Below are 27808 nucleotides of genomic sequence, written 5' to 3' on the forward strand. Positions count from 1 at the left end.
CTGAAATCATTGTATATTAAATAAGTAAGTAAGGATAAAGAATTTTACTTTATATACCCCAAGGGGCCTTAAAGGGCGTTTTGATGGGACGTACCCAACCCTAACCTCCAATTCATCCACTACCTTACTGTTTCCTCCTTTGGACCAACGGTTTAACGTCTCTTCCGAAAGACGGAGCCCAGTTTTTTCCGCATCTTGCACGGAGGGGCGCGGTTTTTCGGAAAAAAACTTTTCCATGTTACATGGCTCTAGTGGACTCGAACCTGGTTCCTCAGATTACGAGTCTGGCGCTCTGCCACTAGACCCCACACCGCCGCCCTATTAAATAAGTAAGTAATAATGTATAATTTAAGCATATTATTAAATACCGCGTGAAACAAGCAGAAAGTCCTTTTTGTAAACTATGTCATCGTTCGTTATATCATTATGTTTATTTTATCTTTGTTGTATTAATATTTTTAAATCTATTATGTTTCTATGAAATGTTTATAATTTAACCATTTGATGTCATATAATTTTTAAATTGCCCAATAAAGATATTTTGCGACATCAAATAACTTTATTAATAACTTTATTTACATTTGCGATAGCCAGAGAAAATACAATCCCCAAAAATGTAATAAAATTGTGATACGTCTCTCATATTTGAACAAATACATAAGATATTAACGAATGTACACAAATATATAATACCTCTTTTTATTAATTATATATTACACTATTATCAAATTTAAATTGTCGTTGTATATGTGAAGGTATTCTATATATTCTTACACAAAATAAAAAATGTGCACGATAAAAATCGTTAGCCATAATAAGGCTACGCAATTGATTCTCGTGTAAAAAAATGGGAATTATCATCCCCCAGTTAGGGCTGTCAGTGTTCTACATTAATCGAAATAGAGAAGAGGAGAAAAAGAAAAAAGGGGAAAAAAGGGAGGAAGAGAGAGACAAAAAAATAAAGAGCTCGATGTGTCTGGCGTAGGTAATTTTATTAAAAATACATGCGTTTCGAAACTACTGTCAGAACCGGACTTACTAAACAAGAGTTTAAGCTGTCAACCTTCTTGTTTCTATATTACATGTTACATATATATTTTATCTATTTCTGTATTTTCAAACAGAACTGTATTTCAATACAGCATGTAATTAGTGCAAAATATTAATTCTTTCCATTTAAATTAAACTTATTGCATAATTATATGTGTCATCATTAATCTCTTTCCTGAGTTATCCAAAATTATTTTCATGCATTGTTTGGGAAGCCGAGTAACAAATGTGTTTAATCAATATTCTATTAAAATTCAATATTTGTTAACCTTATTCCTAATAAGTTTCCCTCGTCTAATTCAGAATTAGCGCGTCACCGCAGAAGGATCGCTGAACAGTGCGTGCACCAATCAGCAGCGGCCGTGACTGGCGCGGATCGCCTCGCTCGCGAATCACGAGACACAATATCCATCAGCCGCAAAGGGAAATTCCTTGCCTTGAGCTTAAAATCGGCAAATCATTATCGAGAGTCCTCGGGAAGGTCGAGTAAACAAAAGCGCGCGGGTAGGATCGCGGCCCGCAATTTACAGTCACGTAGTAACGACAGTAGTGTGTAGCAGTTCGCAGCAGAGATCTTTGTCCACTCCGCTTTCGCTGAATGTGAGCCTATATACAGAGTTCCTGTAATTTGTACGTTCGATCTGATACATCTTTCGATTAAACTATCATTGCTGTAATAATTCCGCCGAGCTACATTGCATCCGCAGCGAAGATTCCAGTATAATTTACCGCGAATAGACCGTAAGTTTTAACAAATTTTTCTTCCTTTTTACTTCTGCACTTGCACTTCTTATCCATCACCGCAAAATCGCGCGCGACCTTAATCACAGATGCAATAATAAAAATCAGATAGTTATGTTCCGGAACCATTAATAAAGGTGCTTGCCGTTAGCGTTTATTTTTATAAAAAACAAAAAGTATTACTCGCTTGAAACATTCCAGATGAAACCTTTTCCATTTTCAAACAGATCGGCGAATGTGAAATTTGTTGGCATTTTTATTCAATGTTTTATGTAACATTAATATTATTGATATCTTATTTTATGACTCATTGTCAGAAATTTTCTGGAAAAAAAACTGTTTAAAATTAAACCTTTTTTCTTTATGCCATTTAATGAAAATCTCGCCTTAAAATATTGTTCGTTTTTCCTACAAATTTGCATGGTTTCCGCGACGTTAAACGGCGTAAGGTAAAGGTACGATGGCCGGACACTTAAGCATAGGAAATGTACCAATACCTGGACACGTATCTGTGTCTGGATACCTTTAAAAAAATATAAATTTTTGAAAATAAACGTTTGGATATTATAATTAAAGTTTCAAACTACAAGAAAAAATACTTTTATCTTTGATTTTAATTCGCGTTATACTTATAAATAATAAAGGTGTCCGGATATAGGTACATGTTCGGGTATTGGTACCTTTACCTTAAATAATATTCTAAAATCCAACAGCTTAATTTCGCTTCGGAAATAGACGGCATATTTCCCCAAAAAAAGAAAAACAATGCCTCGTTTTTGCCTGTGTCATGCAGACTCACTATACTTGGTCTCGAGGACTCAGTGCGAGGTAATCACTAGGGGCAAAACAAAGGGTCGGTATACAACAACAGCTGATCGGTTGTCGACTCCGAAATCAGCTAAGTTGTTAACACTTGGAAAATTAACTGATATCTTGGGCTGTCGACAACCGATTGGCCCGGTAAATTTTTTGGCTCGTTGATAAGGGTCCGAGGTTTGAGAAACTTGCGAAATTTGCGTGGATAAAACTCCGGACCTTCGCGCGCGGGCTTGCACTCAATCTTTAGTTGCAACAGTGTGTGATTTTATTGCGTTCCGAAGAAGATTACGTGTCTTTTCGTTCGCTCGGTAATTTTCAAAAGAGGCTTTAGCGACTCGCCAAATCTAGATATTCTCACAAGTTTAAAGTCCGCGATTCGTGGAATCGAACATTATTCCATTGTTCGCGGAAGCGCGATTGCTTTCCGCCGCTCGCTTGTTAACCCGAGAACGGGTACTTAATTTTTTGGGGGAAAAACGGTTACCTGGGGCTTGGGGCTACTTTTATACACCCCAATTAACCTCATTAATAATTATATATTGCATATTTTTTATTGCTCTACAATTTAGCAGCATTTGAAGACAATACGTATACAGATTTATTCAATATTTTCCGTAAAAAAAAATAAAGAAAAAGCCAATAAATATTTAAAAAACGAAAGAAGCACATATGAATTACTGTGACGTGAGCTTCATTTTTTGACACTTGGTTAATTGTTTAAGTAGCTCCAGCGCCCGCGCTCGCGTTCTTGGGTTGATTAACTTGTACATATTCTGTAAATAAATATTTATTTTGAGACTATGTAAATACAATTTTTAGACGATTATAATCTATAATTTCCGCATTCACGGTGAATCTCGAAGGTCTCTTTTCCTTTTTTTCGCTCGAGCACAGATCTTCGAGATTTTAATTTCGCATATATATATATATATATATATATATATATATGTAGGTCCAGAGGTATGTTCCGGGACTGTTTACGTTTTTTGAAATGTACAGTCCTGGAATATAACGCATATATATGTAATCAGATTCAAAAAACTGTCCCAAAAAATGCCGTAGGACATCAATTTTTTCCAGGACAGTCCTGGAAACTGCCAAATGTCCCGGAATATACCGATATCAAAAATAAAAGTCCCGGAACATACTTCCAGACCTACATATATATATATATATATATATATATATATATATATATAGAGAGAGAGAGAGAGAGAGAGAGAAAGATATATATATATATATATATATATATATATAAAATCAAAGATTAATATGTTTCTATTAACCCTTTCGATACGGAGCGACTGGAACGCGAACGGTCCTCCAGTGGTCGAAGTGTCGATCCGCCGATATACGCGATTCGGTCGACAGAGCTAGGTACTCGAATATTCTCGTTCAAATATTATATGTAATAAAACTCAATAACAAGAACAATTTAACAAATATATTAACAGAAGCATTTTTCAAGTTAACATTTCAAGTTGCTCGACTGCAGTGCATGAGCAGTATAGTGGACAGTGACTATAGTCACTCTCCGTACCGAAAGAGGTAATTAATGTTCCGTATTGTCAATTTCAAAAATTATTTATCTAGAGATAAAATATGTTATAGGCTATAATAAAGATCTAGTTGATCTACCTGGATTAGCGCACCTTTGCGAGCATATGCTCTATAGGGGTTCGGAAAAATATCGTGCACCGGATGATTTCGAAAAGTACCTGTCGCAGTTTGGCGGTTTTAGAAATGCAGAGACAAGCTCAAACTTTACTAGTTATTATTTCAATATACATCCGGATAATTTGGATGAAGGTTTAGACAAATTTGCGCAGTTTTTCATAGCGCCTCTCTTTGACGAGACTTTGATAGAGAAAGAAATAAACATCATAGATTTAGAATACAAGGAAAAGTTAGAGAAAGATGGATTTCGATTCATGGGATTAGAGAAATTATCTATAAAACAGGATCATCCGTATTCAAAACTCGGCATTGGCAATAAAGAGACGTTAGACGCAAAACCGAAGAAATCGGGAATTAACGTTAGAACTAAACTAAAGAAGTTTTATGACGATTATTATTCTGCACATATTATGTCGCTGTGTATTCTTGGTAAAGGTATGGCAATAATTTAGAACATAAATGCTTTTTACACTGTTATATATAAAAATATTTTAATTTTGGAAATATTAAATAAAAAAGAGTTGCCGAATGCGTACCACTTAAGTTATTTTTTATTATATTTTCCATTTGATAATGATTTGTACGCAAACAAACGTCAGAAATTATAGCTTGATGTTTCAGACACTTATTATCATATGTTTGGCCTTTCACTAATAATAAATTAATTTGTTATAAGTCTTTTTGTAACTGTCGTAACATGCTGCAAAAAGTACGATTTAGGCAACCAGTCGCCTAAATAGTATCTGTGGGTCTTTTAAATCATATCCTCCTTAAAAGTATCGAATTTATAAATAAAAATAATTAAAAATATAAAACTCATGAAAGAAATAACTAACTTTTACTTATTTTACTAATAATTTCACAAAAAAGATTGCGCACTTAATAATTAATAAATCACAATAATGAAAAGATAAAGACGTCACTGTCGTGTTAATATAATTTAAGTTATGTCACGTAACATAGAGATGCGTGTCCATGAGTATACAGCACAATTTCGTAGATTGTTTCGGCACGATATAGGAAATTTTATGATACAATTTAGAAAACTTGGTAGATTTTATAAAAATATCGATTTAATCATTATAATAAATTGCAAATATACATATGCAAAGGACGTAAAATATTCGACTAAACTTTCTTTTATAAGAATGTAACAATTGATAATAAAAATGTATAATTACATTATAATTAGCTATATAAATTGATCAAAAATTTACGTCAGTTGTGTGTGAAATTTTTAAATGTTTTTTGCACGCACACACACACACACACACACACACACACACACACACAAAACAAGATGTAATTTGTGCACTGAATGTCATGTTAAATTTTTGTCTATATTACTTATTTCTCATTTATTACACATTTTTGTTACTAAATGTTGTTTATATTAAGTAATAATATAATAAAATATTGATAAAATACGATTTAAGCGACCGGTACGCATTTGGTAACTCTCCCCTACTAAATAATAATAAATACAATTTTTATAATTAATGAGTTAATGCACATTTTATTATCGGTTATTGTATTATTGTATTATTTTATCTTCAAGAGAGAATGTTCAAGATAGAATCTTATCAGTACATACATACATAAGTAATAAGAATAACATGTGGAAATATTGTTCTTCATAAAATTGCTACATAAAATTTTAATTGTTTTCTAAATTCGTTTTAACCAGTATATTATTATTATTATAATGAATATTTTTAACCCTTCGGGGCCACACCTCTCTTTTTAATACGCCCCAGCCATCTTGGGGTAATCGCCACTCAGACGGATTCAAAGTCTCATATAATTCCAATTAATGTGCACGTAAGAATTCGTGTTGTTCAAAAATATGTATGATGCAGAACCCGAAATGTGCTCCAAATTTTTTATTAAAAAATCGAAAAAAATAATTGGCAAAACAACATTTTTAATTTAAAAATTTCTATTTTCTTTCAAGATTTAATATTAAGTAGCGCTCACACACACACACACACACACACACATCTGTAAAATTATGTAAAATGTGATATTTTAAGAAAAAAAAAGTTTTATACGGGCGTTCCAAAAAACAATTACTTTAAGAATCGAAGTTGAGATTTTGGGTACGTAAAGCAAACGCGTATTTTCACATTTTAATTTATGTACTCCTAAATAAAAGTAAATTAAAGTGTATTTTTATTAACAAATATTACATAAATATATTAGAAAAAGTACTAATTGTAAGATAAAAAATCAAAAATTAAAAATATCGGGTTCTGAAGTTTGGTCGGGGTGGCCGCCACTTCGTGTGGCCTCAAAAGGTTAAAAAAAAGGTTCGATCAAAATGTGAAAAAACTAATTGTAACATAAAGTAAAATATATTTTCAATAACATTTTTTTTTTTAATATATTTTTTGCCATAAACAAATATAATAATTTTTTGTTACATATTTATGTAGCGTATGTATGTTACATCTGCAAATAAATTTTTTGTTTAGATAATTTAGATGTTCTCGAAAGTATGGTAGTAGAACGCTTTCGTAATGTAGAAAAAAAAAAGAAATTTAAACTTAATACGTATAAAGAAAATCCATTCCAAGATCGGAACTTTATATGGTGCTACAGTTTGAAAAAAAATTACAACCAGTTACGTATTTCGTTTCCCTTACCTGAAAAGCTGACGTATAAACACCGGATGGTAATATAATATACTTTTTCTTTGGCTTTGATGCTTTATACAATTTATAGGAATATTTCATCTTGGTTCTTTTAAATATAATTATGGTAATTATATAGAAAGATAGACACTTTCCGATTTCAATAATTTTGAAATATATTATCAAAGTCATTAGCTTATTAACGAAGTAACGAGTGACCGCAACAAATATAATGTATATTTAAAAAGTTTTAGTCGATGGGGGGGGTCATTGTTTATCCAAAAGTTATTAACAAAAAAGTTTTGAAAATGTAACAGTTGTTTTCAGCAATGCAAAACATAATTTGCTAATATAATATGTATAACGAAATAACACATGTATAAGTAGAAGCTCTGCCCCGCCCCCCGCTCCACATCTCAGATTTTCTCTGTAGCACACATATCATTAACGCAAAATGGTTCCACATGGGTCTCCAACTTTCCACGCGAAGCGTGGCCCATGCGCGTTTCTGATGCGCATAAGGATCAAAAAAGATAAAAATATAAGCCTCAGCAAAGTGTAAATTTATTTTCAAATGTATTTAGTGTCAGAAAATTACGTTCTACTCATAAATTTGTGTTGTTAATAAATTTTTAATAAACATCGCTAGTTAAAACCTTATTAAAGATTGCTGAAGCTAATGACCAATATATCTCAAAATTATTGAAATCGAAAAGTGGCCCCTATCTGCATAATTACCATTATCATACAAAGTGTCCCAAGTTTTTTTTAGACAAACTTTAATAAAATGTTCTATGAACAAAAATATAAGGAAAAATGTTATATAAACGTAGGTCCTAGAATGCTTTATTACAAAGTTATAGCAAAAATTAAAATTTCGTATGAAAGAAGTGACACGTCGTACATAAATGTTACGCCGTTAGATGAGGTGGTAATTATTTAGCTTAGGGGAGAATCTCCTGCGATCTTGACCTTAATATATATAATAGAGAACTACATTCACAAAAGGCAATGTTTTCAATTTTTGTAACAACCCTATGTACTGTTCGAGAAACAGCTTTTTAATGACCCTGTCGTTAAAATTCAACTGTAATGTATGGATGGGCATATACAACAATATGCTATAATTGACCTTTTTGAAGTCTATTTCTTGTCAAAACGTTTAAATGCACATTCTTTTTTTTTTAACTTTCTCAGCAACGATTTAACGATTGCTTTCAAAGATATACCTTTACTATCTCGCGAACACATATTGGGTACAGTTAAATGGATGAATATCTTGTGTTGGTATGGGCAGGCGGCACTTTATGATGCAAACTTTTAAGTTAAATTGTTTCTTACATATATATATTTCATATTTTTGCTATAACTTTGTAATAAAGCATTTTAGGACCTAATGTTTATATAACCTAATGTTTATATAACATTTTTTTTTATTTCTGCTTAAAGAACATGCTACTAAAGTTTGTCTGCAAAAAATTGAGACATCTTGTATATATTAATTCATTTAAGGACGTTCTCCGGTCCTTATACTACAGAAAATCGATTTTCTTAGGATTTTCTTGAAACTGTGAATATATACGTTAATTTAGGTGTGCTTTATGCGTGGTATAAATTTCAGTACCTCTCCCGGGATAAAAAATAAAGATACTGAGCCTCAAAGTTTCAAAAAAAAAAATTTTAAATTTAATTTTTTTTAGTTTTGGCATTTTTTCCTTATAGAACTCGACAGGAGGAGCAACTTTGGTCCTTTTGGCCAACCTCGTATCTCTTACCATTTGGCCTGGAAAACCTTTTTATTAGTAAAAGTTGAAACTTTGAGGCTCAGTATCTTTATTTTTTATCCCGGAAGAGGTACTGAAATTTATACCACGCATAAAGCACACCTAAATTAACGTATATTCACAGTTTCAAGAAAATCCTAAAAAAATTGATTTTCTCTAGTATAAGGACCGGAGAACGTCCTTAATACATATTATGTAGGGAAGACCGGGGCACCATATAAATTCAAATTCTAAAAAGTACTTTTAAACATAAAATTTTTTGTCTTTTCTTTTAAATAATTAAAGCACTCTGGACATTTTAAAATTTATTTAGCGTATTTGGCAAATATTGATTAGTTTTTGAGAAAAATATTAAAACACATTTTTTGAGAAATGACCCAAGGTATCCCCATACCCGGGGCACCATGAATCTGTCAATGATGCACTATAAATCACACACAAAAACTAGGTTTATTTATTCAAGAAATAACGAAATGTTACAAAAGTTAAACTACAAAAACAATACTAAAACATTTCTAAATGGTTAAAAAAAAATTTATGCATCACAAAAATCATTTATGTCATGTACGTCCCGAGACTACGGACTTTGATGACTGCCATCTAGATACGAAATATGAGCAACGAAATAACTGTCACATGATACTAGCTGAATCAATCTAAACATATTCTGGATTACCCTAAACAGTCAATGACCCGTGGTACCCCGTGGCTCATGGTGCCCCAGTCTTTCTTATACAATATACAGTTGCATTGTAAAACTTTATTATATATATGTACATACACACAATTTTCTCTCTGTCTCCATTTCTTTCTTTCTCCTTTTCTCTGTCTCGTCGCATAATTGATTACACGCATTTTAATTAAAGCTTATGTTTATGTTAACATAGCCTCTCAAATACATTGAGCATTTATTTAATCACGAATACAAAGGTTCATTATCATCGGTTTTAAAAGCTGCTGATTGGTGTAGCGGCCTATATGCGGAATATAATCTTGTGGACACAAACATAAATTTTTTTAAAATTACATTTTTTTTAACTAAGGAAAGTATTAATAAATATTTGCATATTGTTAAATTAATGTTCCAACATATCGATATGCTGAAGAATACAAATAAAGGATGGATGAAAGAGAACTACAATGTAATAAGTAAAAAATAATATAATATTTTGTAGAATGCTCGGCAGATTGTAGGATTGCAATTTGCTGAACACTTTGTACTTTAATATCGAAGTTATATGGAAATTTTACATTTATAGGAATTTATACATATTCGAAATACGGATAATATATATAAGGAAATACACCGTTTGTCGACTGATGACATACGTAAAAAAGCCCGTCTGCTGCACAAGTGTCCCATGAAAGAAATCATTTTGATGCCACCTGAATTGCGAACGGCTTTGGTCGATGATATAATAAATTCTTTTACGCCAGAAAAGATTTCAGTTTACATTGCCGCACAATGGTACAATGCAGATGAGTTAGATAATGAAACCATGGATGGCGTTAAATATAAGAAAATGAAGATACCCAAAGAAAGAATTAATGACTGGAAGAGCGCTAAATATAACGTGGACAGTGTGGACACGGAACTGAAATTGCCCCCTAAAAAGAAATTACCCACCAAGTTTCACATCAAGGCAAACCAATTTAACGTAAGTAAAATTATCATTTTTCGCAATATTAATCCGCAACACCAAATCGTGATACTAACAATAAGCAAAATCTTGATTAAAATGTAATGGTGCGTTTCCACCTGAGAGTAAGAACTCTCGAGAGCAAAAAGAAAGAGAGAGAGAGAGAGAGAGAGAGAGAGAGAGAGAGAGAGAGAGAGAGAGAGATACTCTCGAGAGTCTCTTTCTCTTTCTCTCTTTTTGCTCTCGAGAGTTCTTACTCGCAGGTGGACACGCACCTTAAGATGTAATGTAGTTTAATAAATTCTATTCTCTTACGCATGTTTTTTATATAATAAAAATAATCATAGTGTACACTATTAAAAAAAATATATAGTATATGTATATAATATATATATATATATATATATATATATATATATATCTGCATTAACTTTATAAAAATAAAGGCTGAGATTTAAAGATTAATTTACTTAACGTAGAGTCAAGAGACTGTAATACAAGTAAGAAAACTGTAATGCAAAGAATGCTTTACACGTTTACTTTTGCATACGGAGTTGTTCATTGCCTTAATAAACCACCAATTTTGATGTCATTTGTATCTTCTACACATATATTAACAGGTGAAACTTTATAGGTAAAACAAGAGTTTCCTGAAACTGTAAGGAATACACCGTTTGTAAGAGTTTGGCATAAACAAGATAATGAATTTCGTGTGCCGAAAGCGACGATGATCTTCCACTTTGTTAGGTATGAGATAAGTGTTGTAAAAAAAAGTCATTGTTGTTCTAATCAAACATAAAATACTGAGATGATTATAAATCAGAATTTAAGATATTCTAGCAATTTATACAAATTGCAATTTAAATTAATTTATTTAATTATTATAATAATAAGATTAATATACATATATGTATATTAATATATATATATATATATATGTATACGTGCTAAATAAAATTAAAGTAATAAATTGATTATTTATGAAATGTTATTACTACTAAAATAAATCTAAATTTGTACATTTTTATATCTCCGAATGTTGTTATTTCAAAATACCTCCTTAGTTGAGGAATGTAAATTAAAATGGTGCTATAATCTCTTCTCATGTAATAGACAGAAAATGTTTTTTTATAATGACAAATAACGTTTGTGTTGTTGTTAATATATAGTCCATTCGCCTACACAAATCCTCTCAATTCCGTGTTGACTGATATGTTTGCTGGACTACTTCAAAAGTCCCTTAATGAATATATAGCTGAATTAACTGGTTTAAAATTGGAAATTACTAGTACGATATATGGAATAAAAGTAAGTATATATATAATAACATTAATAAAAAATATTGTATATTATTTAAATAAATTTATTTGAATAAATTATTATTCTACTTGTTAATATTATTAGTAATGCTTAAGCGTATGCTTCTTTATGTACGTCAATTATTACTTATTTAGAATTTAAATTTAATTTCTTATTAATAATTATTATTATTCGTAGATAAGAATAGATGGTTACGACGAAATGCAATATGTTCTGTTAAACAAAACCTTGGAGCTAATGATCAACATTGATCCGGAGTCCTTTAAAATTCCAAAATCATATGTATGTATAATTAATGTAGTCAATTTCATTAATTTAATTGAACATCAAATTTATCTGGAATGGCTTACAGAAAAACAAATACAGAATATTCAGTGATGATATGTATTCTAACACAAACCATTACCTTGAAATGCTGTTGTCAGAACGACATTGGTCTAACGATAAATTACAAAAATCTATGACTCGTAAGTGTAAAAAAATATTAATATTTTTCTGTTTAAAATCATTTTTTTTTGTTTCTTCAAAATTGGTTTTAGTCCTTCAATCGCCTGAAACATCGACTGAAGCACTTAATGCCAAAAGATTCGAGCTTTTTATACAAAAGTTATTCAGCAAAATGCATGTAGAGTGCTTAATATATGGTAACGTGACTAAAAATGAAGCTAGAGATATAGGTGAACTAATTGAGTCAATGTTGCGAACTAAAAAGCCTCTCATAGCACCCTTGTTGCAAGAGCAATTTGTATTGTATCGTGGATTTAAACTAGAAGATGGTAAGCTCGACATGACCGAATCTTATTCATGATAATTTAAAGGAATTTATATGCTTAAAGAATTTTAGTTTATATTATGAAACATTTCAATATAAATATTTTATTGTTTTTTCTAATGGTTTTGCTGCCATTAGAATTATTATGTTGATAAAGAAAAAAAAATAAAAATAAAAAACAAATTTATTTCAATCTATATAGAAAATAAATATTTAAAAATATAAGAAAAAAAATTTATTATAGGGTGCGTTCGGGAAGACGCTATTAATGCTATTTGCTTATTTTATCCTTGTTTTACACCTGATGAGCGATAAAGATAGAATGATGCAATAGCGCTAATAGCGCGCTTCCCGAACGCAGCCATAATACGTCTTTATTTCAGCTATACGCCAAAGGACTACAACCGCTCTAAAGCTGTTTCCATTACTGTCCCTACAGTAGACTCACGCTCCTTCCTAACTTATCTTTTTCTTTTTTTTCTTTTCCTTTATCCTATCTTTTTTTTATAGCATTCCTCTCTTCTTTTCCAAAATCTATTTAACACCTTTCCTTTTTCCATTCTAAATTTGTCATCGCATATGTTTACTTATCTCTTTGTTATTCCTACCTATATTCTCAAACCACATACTTGTGATATAGCACTCGCTTATATAATGCTCTAAGTTATCTCTACCTGTCTTGCAGAATCTACACTTCGTATCTTCTTCGTCCAGCTAATATTTATTTGTGTCCTCTAAATTGCCGCACCTTAATTTTACCATCGCTCTAATCTCATCTCCTGTTTTTATTTTATCCAAGTTTGCTTTTAATAAATAACTAGGTGTTTTGTTTCTCGCCTCTATCTCTTTGTACCTTGTATTATACCTTGCCTCTGCTATTTTACTGTATATTATTTGCCCATCCTGTTCCTTTATCCTTACTAAGCCTTCAGTATTTTTACCTTCATTATTTAACTTTTATTACATCAGAGCTCTCCAACCATTATTATTATAAAATCTTTCTTGTTCCAAATTATATAAATCCTTTTTATTTTTATCCATTATGTCCTTTTCATCTCAACATGCCTTTACTAAACTTCCGCCTTTTTTTCTCTTCTTCTTTTCTCGTACCTCATGGCTCTTATACCCCAACAAATTTTTGATGATGATGATGATGAATCCTAGTTTCCTTAGTATTACATATCTCGGTGTGCAAAAATCTAATCTAAATACCCATCTTACATAATCCAACATAACTTTTTCCAACTCCTTTTTTTCACTCCACCCTCATACCTCTGCTCCGTATTCCATTACACTTTTCACTAGGTACTTAAAAAGCGTCCATCTCCTATTAAGATCATCTTTGCATAATCTTTCTCCTAAACCCCAGACCCTATTTGCAGCGATCCTTCCTTTCCTTTTCAGTTCTTTTATATGATCGACATAATTATTTTTTCTATTAAACGTGAATCCCAGATATTTGAACATTTCTACTTCCTCTATTACTTTATCGTCCCATTTCCATGTCTTCCTGCCTTTTTTATCTTTACTATTAAATACCAACACTTTAGTTTTTTCTGTACTTAATTCTAGTTTCCTTTCTTTTAAAAATCTTTTTAACATGCTCATTATATCTAGTAAAGCCTCTCTATTCTTCGCTACCAAAACCATATCATCCGCGTATGCTAATGACCACACTCTCACTCCTCCTAGCTCTACCCCTCCTATGCCACGCTTTTCTAAAACTTTATCAATGTCCGCAATGTATATATTGAACAGGGCGGGACTCATCACACAGCCCTGCCTTACCCCTTTCTTCGTCTTGAAGCACTTTGTGAACCCATCCTTGCGTCTCTTTCTTTTATCTTGTTTATTAAACTGCGTTCCACTCCTTTCTCTTCCATTATCATCCATAGCATTCCTTTGTTTACGTTGTCGAATGCTGCCTTTAGATCCACAAATATTGCGAAAATCTTGTCTTTCCCAATTGCCATGCCTTTCTCCCTCTCCCTTTGCGCAATATGGTTCAAGATAAATATGTTGTCCATCGTAAACCTCCTTTTCCTAAAGCCGGCTTGGCTGTCAGGTATCATTCCTTTCTTCTCCATTGTTTCCTCCAATCTGTTCTTTAGTATTTCCGCATATAACTTGTATGCAGTGCACAGCAGAGAGATCCCTCGATAAAAAAAATATTTATTATTAATGTTATTTTATCAGAATTACAATTTGTTTCAGAAATTTAACATTAGCTTTTTAGTGAATTAATATTTTTTATATGACATAGTACGTAAAATATTGAAGCATTAGTTTTCGTGTCGGTAAGGCGGAAAGCGTGACTAGTTCTTTTTCTTGTGTTGGCGGCGAGACGCGCTAGCTTCGCGATTCTAAAAACTTTTTTATTTTGTCATTGGCAGCATTGAGTCTTCTTCATGTACGAGCGCGCGTGTTGTGTGTGTCCGTCTCGATACCGCGTGATATATTGTAACTAATAAATCTGTTACTATACTATCGGCCTTGATCCTTTCTCACATAAATTAACCTGCTGCGCAAGGCGAATGCGATTTTCGTTCTGATCTAACAGGTTATGGGCCCAGGTTACGTATACCGCGTATGTGAAAAAAAAAAGTCGAGGCAGTGAACGCGAATCGCGGACGGTAGCCATTATACGGTCGAACTTTCGTGAAGAAGACGGGCGCGTGTGATTCGCATCATGTCTCAGGACATCTTAGCCAAGAGTGTACAGAAGTTCAATGGAACGAATTTCCAAAGTTGGAAATTTCAAATGAACTCACTACTCGTCGCAAACGATATCGACGATATCATCCGTGGCTCGCGAGTAAAGCCGGAGGATCGGACAACGGCCGCGGCGAAAACATGGAATCGCGATAATGCTAAGGCGATGTTCCTAATATCGTCGGCACTCGAACACGCTCAACTCGAGCCGTTACTAGTGTGTGAAACGGCGAAAGACATGTGGGACAACTTGTGTCGGATTCATGAGCAAAAATCTGCCACAAACAAACTTCTAATGCTACAGAAGTTCCATGAATATCGGATGGCATCGAGTGATTCGGTTGTCCATCATATCGCGAGAATTCGGAACATGGCCGCGCAACTCGAAGATGTTGGTGAACGAGTGTCAGAACTAACAGTGATTGCCAAGATCTTGGGCAGCTTGCCACCTAAGTACAGTACACTTCAAACCGCGTGGGATAGCGTCGATCCGGATCGTCAGACTCTAAACAATCTTGAAGAAAGACTGCTTCGTGAAGAAGCTAGATTAAGTGCCGACAACGAGGACGGGGCGAGTGCATTCGCTGCGTCGAAGAAAGATGTCAAAGATCACAGAAAGAAGAAAGGGAAATCAAAGAAAGCTAAGAAGGACATAAAATGCTACAAGTGCCACGAAATGGGACATTACGCGTATGAGTGCTCGAATAAAAAAGGCGCGAAAAATGGCGATGATGAACAGTCACGTGACTGCGCGTTTGTCGTCGAAAAAGTGCAGTGCGACAAGCGAGAGTCGAGCAAGCCCGGACTGCCGAGCAACAGTCAACTGCAAGAGCTGCTTGCAGTCAATCAAAGAGAAGTCTGGCTTACCGACAGCGGCGCATCGAGGCACATGACACATCGACTCGACTGGCTCATCGATTACCGACCAATCAAAAACGGAGGATCAGTGGTTCTCGGTGACGGCGAAGAATGCATCATTACTGGCGAAGGCACAGTGCACATTCAGAGACTAATTGACGGTTTATGGTGTGATGCTAAAATTGACAACGTGCTTTATGTTCCCGACTTAAAGAAAAACTTGTTTTCCGTGGGTGCCTGTACGAAGAAAGGCTTCGAGGTAAACTTTAAGGACAACTACGTGACTGTAGTGCGTGGAAAGGAAGTGGTTTCATTGGGCGTGAGGCAAGACAATGATATCTACAGGATGCTCTTCCGCGTTTTGAAATCTCGTGCTGAAGAGGCAAATCTATCAGAACATAATCTACGCGTGTGGCACGAGAGACTTGGCCATGTGGATAAACGTGCGATACGTGAGCTCGTATCTTGAGCTCATCCACGGAATATCATTAAAAGACTCAAGTGACTTCGTGTGTGAAATGTGTCATCTCGGGAAGGCGCACCGTTTGCCGTTCAAGAAACGTGAAAAAGTGTCAACCAAACCTGGTGAGGTTATGCACACTGACGTGTGTGGCCCGATGTCCGTTGAATCACCGGGAGGAGCAAAATACTTTCTAACATTTAAGGACGACGCAACCGGGTACCGACATGTGTATTTCCTAAGACACAAATCAGATGTGTTCCAGAAGTTCAAGATTTTCGAGAAGAGAGTGACAAACAAGTTTGGACGCCCAATGAAAATCTTGAGATCCGACAACGGCCTCGAATTCTGCAATCAACAGATGAACGAATACCTCAATTCTTGAGGTATAAAGAAGGAGAACACCGCCCCTTATACACCACAGCAAAATGGTAAAGCTGAAAGAGACAATCGAACGATTGTTGAAAGCGCCCGAACGATGATCCATGCGAAGTCTCTTCCACTGAGTTTGTGGGCGGAAGCGGTCAACACCGCAGTCTATGTGTTGAACCGAACAGTGTCATCAGGTGGCAATGCAACACCCTACGAGATGTGGACCGGGAAGAAACCGGAGATGAATCACCTCAGAATTTTTGGATCCGTCGCATTTGTTCATACACCAAAACAATTTACAAAGAAACTTGATCTTCGAGGACAAAAAATGATCCTGGTCGGCTACGAAAACGATTCTACAAACTATCGAGTATACAATCCGGTAACAAAGCAAGTGAACGTTACGCGAGATGCGACTTTTCACGAGAGAGTCGGGAAAGTGGAAAAAGACGAAGAAGAGGAATCGTCGAACGAAACCATAGTGCTCCCAAAACCAGAAGACAAAGAGCCCAGGCAAGAAGTCGAACCAATAGTTTGTCAACGAGAAAATCCGAATGAACAAGAGGTCGGCAATGAGAATCGAGACGAGGAAAACGTGGCACAACGTCCACAATCTCAAGGACGAATTCTGAGAGATCGAGCAACAATACATCGTCCAACCAGATATGAAGCTGATGTGGCCGAATTCGCAACGCCAACTACATACGAAGAAGCAACACGGGGCAGCGACGCTGCACAGTGGGAGCGTGCCATCAAGGAAGAACTGCAAGCGCACGAGATAAACAACACATGGTCAATTGTGCTGAGAACATCTGAAATGAAGACCATCGATTCCAAGTGGGTCTTCAAAATAAAATATGATCCCAAAAAGAAGACTCAGAGGTTCAAGGCAAGACTGTGTGCTCGTGGCTTCATGCAACAACCAGGGCTCGACTACACCGAGACATTTGCACCTGTCGTGCGATACGACTCACTTCGAGTGCTTCTGGCAACTGTAACCGAGAAGGATCTCGAATTACTCCAATTCGATGTGCAGACGGCCTTCTTGTACGGTGAGTTCGAGGAGGATATCTTCATGGAGATTCCAGAGGGGCTCAAGATTGTAGAGGCTACAGTGGAAAGTGTTGTGTGCAAACTGCTCAAGTCTCTGTATGGTCTTAAACAGGCACCAAGGTGCTGGAACAAGAAATTTCTACAATTTCTGATCAAGTACAATTTCAAGTGTAGTGAAGCAGACCAGTGTATCTTTGTCGGGCAAATCAATGGTGAAACAGTGTACTTAGCCTTGTTTGTGGACGATGGTCTAGTCGCGGCTAAGTCTAAGTCAACATTGAACATTGTAGCCAAACATTTAAGTGAAGCGTTTAAAATTAAGATCGGTGATTCAAGTTCTTTTGTAGGGATGCAAATCGAACGCGATAGGTATAATAAAAAGCTATTTGTTCACCAAAGAATGTATATCGAAAGAATAATCGAAAAATTCGGAAAGCGCGATGCAAAACCGGTAAGCGTACCGGCCGATCCACATGTAATTCTGTACCCTGTAGAAGAAACAAATGAAAAGTCGAATACAGTGCCATATCGAGAGGCAGTAGGGTCACTAGTTTTCCTTGTAGCTGTGTCTCGTCCAGACATAGCCTTTGCAGTCAACTCTGTAAGCAAATTCCTAAACAATCACAGTGTTGAGCACTGGAAAGCAGTCAAGCGTATCTTCGCGTATTTAAAAGGTACTATCGACTACGGGTTAGAATATGAAAGCGGCGGTAGCGAGAAAGAGTTGATCGGATTCTCCGACGCGGATTACGCGAGCGATATAGAAACGCGAAGATCAAATACAGGATATATTTTTTTCTTGGCAAACGGCCCAGTATCTTGGTCCTCGCAGAGATCCCAAGCAGCATTTTGACGTCCGCCCGACGTTAAGATAAACACACTTAACGTTGGTATCCAACGTTTTCGCTACGTCGTTTCAACCCTCTTTTGCACTAATTTGGGGAATCAAATTTAGGTTGTACCAACGTTGGAATCCGACTTATATAAGTTAAATTAAGGTTAAATTTTTTCCACCAGTTTTAACGTTGGTATGTAAACTTTGATTTTGTACACTCTGCTAGACCTGAGGTTATTTTTTCACAACGTACATTTTAGGTGTAGTTTTCGTGCTTCCATTCAAACCATATGACGGCATTGGTGTAATAAATGTATCATAATACGTACTTATCAATTTGGCACAAATAAAATGGCTTTATAGGAAAAATATAGTTTGCGCAGTCTTTGATATTATTGTAATTTTGCCATAAATACACGAACCCAGCACTGAAATTGTGTAACAAAACTCACTTTATTGATAAATGTGGAAATGATAAGTCGAAATTAGACGAATCCTTTCTAAAATATTCCAATTTACTAAATATTCTAATAAATAACTAAAATTTTCCATTTTTTTCATCAAAATTACTTTTAAGATAAATATGTTGTCAAAACCTTAACAACAGATATTATATAAATGCTTTAAATTGTTAATAAAGTGCGTTAAAAAATATAAATCTAAATATACTGGAAAATGGCGGATTATTTGCCTTCGTCTTTGAGGAATGAAAATGGCGAAGTCAGCGTTCCACACTATATCAAACTTTACGTAGTAAAAGGTGCGATAAATTCTACTAAAATTTGTCTTCTCGTATAAAATAATTAACTTTTTCAGACTTCTCCAAACTAAGTAGTATACCACTGTAGGCAAAATTGTACCTATATTGACTAAAAGTCTTAACAAGGTCGCCAAACTGACTTAACATGTCGATAAAGTATCAATTAGTTAAAAATTCTATACTAGATTTGCGAATGAGTCGTATATCTTAACCAAATCCGACCTATGCAATACCATCTATATGGTGATCTAGAGCATGGTTATGGCAGCCGTGCAGCCGAGCGAACGCGCTCTCGAGCTGTGAATCGCGCGGCGCGCGCGCGTTGTTTCCCGACGACGCGACGATAACCGCGTGAGATGAGATAGACCGGTTCGGCCGTGGATCGTCAACATTCGTCGCATAGTCCTCGTAGCTCACGCACGACGCCGCGAATTGCCGTCGACGATGCCCGCTTGATGCAGCAGTAATCTGCTGTACATTCATTTAGGCAGAATTTGTTACCATTTCTCGCGATTTCTTAACGTCAGTCAGAAATGACCACAGGCGACGTTTTACAACGTTAGCGTTTTACAACGTTTGATAACAAAACGTTGGTTTACGTTGGGAATTACGTATTGAAGTCGCTCGAAAAGTGTAGTGAAGAGTATAACGTCAGGCGAACGTTAAATATCTTAACGTCGGGTAATAGGACTTAAACTGTTTCGAATTTGACGTTGGGAAAGTGATAAAAAAAGCACGTCGTAATTTTAACGTTTAGACAACGTCCAAAAAACGTTAGTAATTATACGTTACATTTTATAACTTTCTTGAACCGCTTACAACGTTGTGATTAGTAGAAAAGTAGTCCTTAGTCGGAAAGTTAACCGAAAAATGCTGCTTGGGGACAAAAGCTAGTTGTGCTTAGCACAACCGAATCCGAATACGTCGCAGCAGCGACAGCTACCAAAGAAGCCATTTGGCTGCGTAAATTATTAAAAGATATCGGTTGTACCTGCGAAAATGGAACAACTATATATGTAGACAATCAGAGTGCAATACGATTGGTGAAAAATCCTGCATTTCACAAGCGTACAAAGCACATTGATATACGCTATCACTACATTCGAGAAAAACATGAGAACAACGATGTGGTGATAGAGTATATTTCATCCGAGTTACAGCGTGCAGATGTATTCACTAAAGCGCTTCCAAGAGATCGACACAGGAAATTATGCGATATGATAAATGTAGTACCAATTCAAACAGACACTCAAACGGCGGTAGTATTGAAGCATTAGTTTTCGTGTCGGTAAGGCGGAAAGCGTGACTAGTTCTTTTTCTTGTGTTGGCGGCGAGACGCGCTAGCTTCGCGATTCTAAAAACTTTTTTATTTTGTCATTGGCAGCATTGAGTCTTCTTCATGTACGAGCGCGCGTGTTGTGTGTGTCCGTCTCGATACCGCGTGATATATTGTAACTAATAAATCTGTTACTATACTATCGGCCTTGATCCTTTCTCACATAAATTAACCTGCTGCGCAAGGCGAATGCGATTTTCGTTCTGATCTAACATAAAATGTTGTGTATTGACGTATAATTTATTGTAGGTTGCCACGTTCTTTTTGAAAAAGTAAGTGAAAATTTCGAGCTACCTAGTACCATAGTGTACTACGCAACTGGTCTACGATCGCCGAAGTCAAATGTGCTTTTACTGCTCTTAAAGCAAATTATTGGTCATCAGATTTTCAAAATCTTCAGGATCGATGAGTCTTTAGCCTATACATCATTTAGTGATATATGTACAACGATAAACGGAACGCAATATTTTACCGTCGCTGTACAAAATGCCGAAAACCATAACCCGAATAATGTCGAAGAACGAATCGACAAATGTATGAAGACTATGCTTGTAAGTATAATAAGATATTATACAACAACATGCCTTTCTTTAAATTTCTCACACAATATTCTGATATTATGATCATATTAAAAAATATATTATTCCAATTATATTAATGTGACGCGTAGTAATTAGAGTATGTCCCTATTAAAATATTTATTAATCTCACTGTAACAACATTTCAGGATCACATATCTAATATGCCAAGAGAAGAATTTAAAAAGCTAAAAGAAGGTCTAAGAGCACTTTTCACGCCCACGTCACCCAACACGATATCTAGTCAAGGCTCTTTATATTGGACAGAAATTGAAAGCCAAGAATATTATTTCAATCGAGTAGATATTGAACTACAGAACTTAGATGCAATAACACAGCAAGATTTAAGGGACTTCTTTGAGGTATTTACTTATTTTTATATATGCGGGCTATATCATTCAACTAAAAAGACAAGATTTTATAAAGAAAAACAAATGGAAAATATAAATCTTTTTATATAAGTTTTGTGTTCTATCTGCCACTTTTTATACGTGTCGTAAACAAGATTGTATCGATCAACAGACTTCTTTGGCAACGTATCTGTATTTATTATCAATCGCGCTTCTGCATCGAAATTTCGTATAACTTCTTTTTCGTCTACGGATTCATCAGATGACATATTGACAGAACAATATTGATGACTATTTTTAAGGTTAAAGGGCGTTAAGGTTTAAAGTTATAGAGAGCGCGCGTGTACTTTTCACAGGGAGTAAATGTTAAACTTTCGTCCCTGCTATTAGGGACGAAAGTACGTACTTTCGACCGAGGTATGAAGAAAAAGGAATTTAGCGATATATTGTCATTTAAGCTAAGTCAAAGTTTATATCCTTTACTAGAACCCCTAGAACTGCGCGATCGACAAAAATTTGGTGAGAAAGGGTAAGATTCTCTTCTAAGATGTAAGAAGAAATGATACAATAATAGTTTTGGTTTGTTATCATATGTATTTCGTTATTTCTTCAAAGAGAAGCTAGCTTTTAATTCTTTCGCTTTCTTTCTCTCTCTTTTAGTATTACGATATTTTTCTGTATCAAATCTTGTTCACGCATAAAACAGTAAAATAATTATCTGCTTTCTATGAAACTGAAACCATTCTATATTAGATAAGTAAATAATAATGTATAATTTAAACATATTATTAAATACCGCGTGATACATGCAGAAAGTCATTTTTGTAAACTATGTCATCGTTCGTTATATCATTATCTTTATTTTATCTTCGTTGTATTAATATTTTCGAATCTATTATGTTTCTATGAAATGTTATAATTTAACCATTTGATGTCATATAACTCTTAAATTGCGCAATAAAGACATTTTGCGATATCAAATAACCTTATTAATAACTTTATTTACATTTGCGATAGCCAGAGAAAATACAATCCTCAAAAATGTAATAAAATTGTGCTACGTCCCTCATATTTGAACAAATACATAAGTTATTAACGTATGTATACGATTATATAATACCTCTCTTTATTAATTATACATTACACTATTATCGGATTTAAATTGTCATTCTATATGTGAAGGTATTCTATATATTCTTATACAAAATAAAAAATGTGCACGATATAAAAATCGCTAGCCATAATAAGGCTACGCAATCGATTCTCGTGTAAAAAAAGTGAATTATCATCCTCCAGTTAGGGCTGTCAAAGTTCTACACTAATCGAAATAGAGAGGAGGAGGGAAAGAAAAAAGGGAAAAGAGAGGAAGGAATACAGAGCACAATCTGACGCAGGTGATTTTATTAAAAATACATGCGTTTGAAAACTATACTGTCGAAACCGGACTTGCTAGACAAGAGTTTAAGCTGTCAACCTTCTTGTTTCTGTATTATATGTTACATATCTTATCTATTTCTGTATTTTCAAACAGAACTGTATTTCAGTACAGCATGTAATTAGTGCAAAATATTATTTCTTTGTATTTAAATTTAATCTATTGCATAATTATATGTGCCATCATTAATCTCTTTCTTGAGTTATCCAAATTTACAATTTACATTTCAAGTATTGTTTGAGAAACCGGGAACAAATATGTCTGATTAATATTCTATTAAAAATTAATAACTATCCAACCTCATTCTTGATAAGTTCTCCCGTTCTCATTCAGAATTAGCGCGTCACTGCAGAATGAACTTGTACATATTCTGTAAATAAACATTTATTTTAAGACTGTGCCAGTACAATTTGTAGACAATTATAATCTATAATTTCCGCATTGAATTTCGTCGGTCTTCTTTTTCTTCCTTTGCTCGCGTACAAAGTCTATTGTGCAAATAAATCTTAAAAAGTTATAATTTTGTTTCAGTTACAATGTTTTTCGGCATTGTACATTGTATACTGGATTGACAATTTCATACATGCTTCAACTCTTTATTTATATTTTTTTCACGTTTAGAAATAATATTTTCGAGTCTGCGGCACTGGTAACCACCATGTCGATTCATAGTTATGTAGACGAGCAATTCGATAACATAAAACATGCAGATAATGATGATAAATTGTACAGAGGCTTAGTACTCTCTAATAAAATAAAAAATTTTTAATAAGCAATCCATCAACTAACATCAGTACTGCTGCAATGAACGTTATTATTGGTAATTATATGTATAATATTATTTCTGTATTTTTTATCTATTAACTTGATGTTTCTAGCAATACTTACTTATATGAACTTTCTTATGAAATCATACTGTGCATAAATTATAAATTGTCACAAAAGAATATATCGTCAAAGGATAAATAACAATTTCATTAGTCTAATATACGTAATATACGAGTATTTAATATATAACTTTAATGTATTAACTTTGGTCTTTGTAATTTGATCTGTAATTTACTTAATAACATTATATGCTGTATACCTATAAATTCAAAGTTTTGATGTGCAGTTTATGTATTCTCCTTCTTCTGAGTCATTCTACATTATTAATATTGTTTACATTTTCTTGTCGATAGATTTAGTTATATTTTGTGATTTCGCATATATATACATGTGTATATATATGATGAAACATTAATATGTTTCTGTTAACCCTTCCGGTACGACCGGGACGCGAACGGTACTCCAGTGGTTGAAGCGTCGATCCGCCGATATACGTGATTCGGCCGAGAGGCACTTAATGTTCAACGCCTTCAATTATTATATGTAATAAAATTCAATAACAAGAACAATTTAAAAAATGTATTAACAGAAACATTTCAAATTAACATTTTAAGTTGCTCAGCCGCAGTGAGCAGCATGTGGACAGTGACTATATAGTCACTGCTCGGCTGCAACGAGCAGTATAATGGACAGTGACTATAGTCACTCTCCGTACCAAAAAGGTCAATTAATGTTCTATATTATCAATTTCAGAAATTATTTAACTATAGATAAAATATGTTACAGGCTACAATTGCGATCTCTATACTCTACCTGGATTAGCGCACCTTTGCGAGCATATGTTTACCTGGGAACGAAGAAATATCGTGCACAAGATGATTACGATATGTACGTGTCGCAGTCTAACGGTCAGCAAAATGCATCGACAAGCTTAAACTCCACTAATTATTATTTCACTGCAACTCCGGATAAGTTGGAAGGAGGTTTAGATCGATTTATGGAGTTTTTCATAGCGCCTCTCTTTAACAAGGATTTGATAGAGAAAGAGATAATCAATATACATTCAGAATACAACAAAAAGTTGTTTTTAATGGAAACCGAATTAATAGTACTGGAGAAATTATCTATAAAATCGGATCATCCGTATTCAAAATTCGGCATGGGCAATAAAGAGACGTTAGACGAAACACCGAAGAAATTGGGAATTAACGTTATAGAACTAAACTAGAGAAGTTTTATGTGAGAATTATTATTCTGCAAAAATTATGTCGCTGTGTATTCTTAGTACAGGTATGGCAATAATATATAAAACATAAATGCTTTTTACACTGTTATATACAAGAATATTTTAATTTTGGGATAAGTAAAGGACAGTTGTGTGCCAAAATGCGTACTATTTAAGTTATTTTTTATTATATTTTCCATTTGATAGTGATTTGTACGCAAACAAAAGTCAGAAATTATAGCTTGATGTTTCAGACACCTATTATCATATGTTTTCAATAACAAATTAATTTGTTTTAAGTCTTTTCGTAACATGCTCCAAAAGGTAAGATTTAGGCAACCGGTCGCCTAAATCGTACCTGTGGGTCTTTTATTTCATATTCTCCTTGAAAGTATCAAATTTATAAATAAAAATAATAAAAAATATAAGACTAATAAAAAAATTTATACCTTATTTTTTTTTATTATTATTACCATATATATATAACATATAATATAAGAGATATTAATTAACTTATACCTATTTTACTAATAATTTATCAATAAAGGATTAAATACTTAATAATTAATAAATCACAATAATGAAAAGATAAGGACGTCACTGTCGTGTTAACATAATTTAAATTATGTCACGTAACGTAGCGATCCGTGCGCATGAGTATACAGCACAAATTCCTAGATTGTACCGGCACGATATATAGAAAATTTTTTTGGCACAATTTAGGAAATTTGGTAGTTTATAAAAATATTTATTTAATCATTATAATAATTGCAAATATACATATGCAAAAGACGTTAACCTTTTTTTATAAAAATGTAAAAATTGATAATAAAATTGTATGATTACATTATTATTAGCTATATAAATTGATAAAAAATTTACGTCAGTTGTATGTAAAATTTTTAAATGTTGTTAGCACGCACAAAACAAGATGTAATCTGTACTCTGAATGTCATGTTAAATTTTTGTCTACATTACTTATTTCTCATTTATTTCACATTTTTGTTACTAAATGTTGCTTATATTAAGTAATAATATAATAAAATATTGATAAGATACGATTTAAGCGACCGGTACGCATTCGGAGACTCTCCCCTACTAAATGATAATAAATAAAATTTTTATAATTAATGAGATAATGCACATTTTATTATCAGTTATTGTATTAAACATTATATTATCTTATCTTCAAGATAGAATCTTCAAGATAGAATCTTATTACTACATACATAAATAAGGAAGATATGTAAAAATATTGGTCTTCATAAAATTGCTACATAAAATTTTAATTGTTTTTTAAATTTGTTTTAACCAGTATATTATTATTATTATAATCAATATTTTTAACCCTTCGCGAGGCCACACCTCTCTTTTTAATACGCCCCGGCCATCTTGGGGTGGTTGCCCTTCAGACAGATTCAAAGTCTCATAATTCCAATTAATGTGCAAAAATGTGTAAAAATTCATGAAACATCTTAAGGGTATTGTTCAAAAAATATTTATGATGCAAAACCCGAAATGTGCTCCCAATTTTTTATTAAAAAATCAAAAAAGAAAAATTTGGCAAAATTGACTTTTTTAATTTAAAAATTCGTATTTTTTTAAGATTCGATATTAAGTAGCGCTGATTTAAAAAATTATGTAAAATGTGTTATTTTTTAAAGAAAAAAATATGTTTTATATGGGCGTTCCCCTTAAAAAACAATTACTTGGAGGATCGAAATTGAAATTTTGGGCAAATAAAGCAAACGCGTATTTTCACATTTTAATTTATGTACTTTTAATTAAAAGTAAACTAAAACATTTTTATTAACAAATATTACATAAATATATCAAAAAGAGTAACTAAGATAAAAATCAAGAATTAAACATATCGGGCCCTGAAGTTTGGTCGGGGTGGCCGTCACTCCGTGTGGCCTCAAAAGATTAAAAAAAGTTCGATCAAAATGTAAAAAAACTAATTGTAACACAAAGTAAAATATATTTCCAATAACATTTTTCTTTTTGAAAAAAATATATCTTTTGCCATAAACAAATATAATAATTTTTTGTTACATATTTATGTACCGTATGTATGTTACATATGCAAATAAATTTTTTGTTTAGATAATTTAGATGTTCTCGAAAATATGGTAGTAGAACGCTTTCGTAATGTAGAAAACAGGAAAGTTAAACTTCCTGTGTATTCTGAATATCCATTCAAAGATGATGCCCTTAACACTATATGGTTTGGTAATATAATACATTTTCTCTTTGGCTTTATACTTTATACAGTTTATACGAATATTTTATCTTAATTCTTTTATATAAATATATAATTATGGTAATTATACAGAAAGATAGGGACTCTTTCCGATTTCATCAATTTTAAAATATAGTATCAAAGTCATCAGCTTATTAACGAAATAACGAGTGACCAGCAAGTATAATGTATATTTAAAAAGTTTTAGTCGATGGGGGGGGGGGTCATTGTTCATCAAAAAGTTATTAACAAGAAAATTACGTTCTACTCATAAATTTGTGTTGTTAATAAATTTTTAATAAACATTGTTAGTTAAAACCTTTTAAAG

At 33.5% G+C, this 27808-nt stretch overlaps 2 protein-coding genes across 2 annotated transcripts in view; both read left to right on the plus strand.

Moving 5' to 3' along the window:
• The first annotated feature begins 904 nt into the window (after positions 1-904).
• LOC143905946 (insulin-degrading enzyme-like) overlaps positions 905-27808 on the plus strand; it is a 48117-nt gene continuing 21213 nt past the window's right edge. Inside the window, exon 1 of the mRNA XM_077421631.1 lies at positions 905-1650. The gene's annotated coding sequence lies outside the window, so the exon portion shown is untranslated. The remainder of the gene's footprint in view (positions 1651-27808) is intronic.
• LOC143905947 (insulin-degrading enzyme-like) lies at positions 3906-27275 on the plus strand. Its single transcript, XM_077421634.1, has 8 exons — positions 3906-10362; positions 10979-11091; positions 11514-11652; positions 11842-11946; positions 12017-12131; positions 21072-21373; positions 21550-21762; positions 24800-27275. The coding sequence occupies exons 1-8, from the start codon at positions 10066-10068 to the stop codon at positions 24833-24835; spliced, it is 1320 nt and encodes a 439-aa protein (XP_077277760.1). The 5' UTR covers positions 3906-10065; the 3' UTR covers positions 24836-27275.

The sequence above is a fragment of the Temnothorax americanus genome, unplaced genomic scaffold, assembly GCF_048541705.1.
Source record: "Temnothorax americanus isolate GAGA-0224 unplaced genomic scaffold, ASM4854170v1 Scaffold7, whole genome shotgun sequence".
Classification (NCBI taxonomy): domain Eukaryota; kingdom Metazoa; phylum Arthropoda; class Insecta; order Hymenoptera; family Formicidae; genus Temnothorax; species Temnothorax americanus.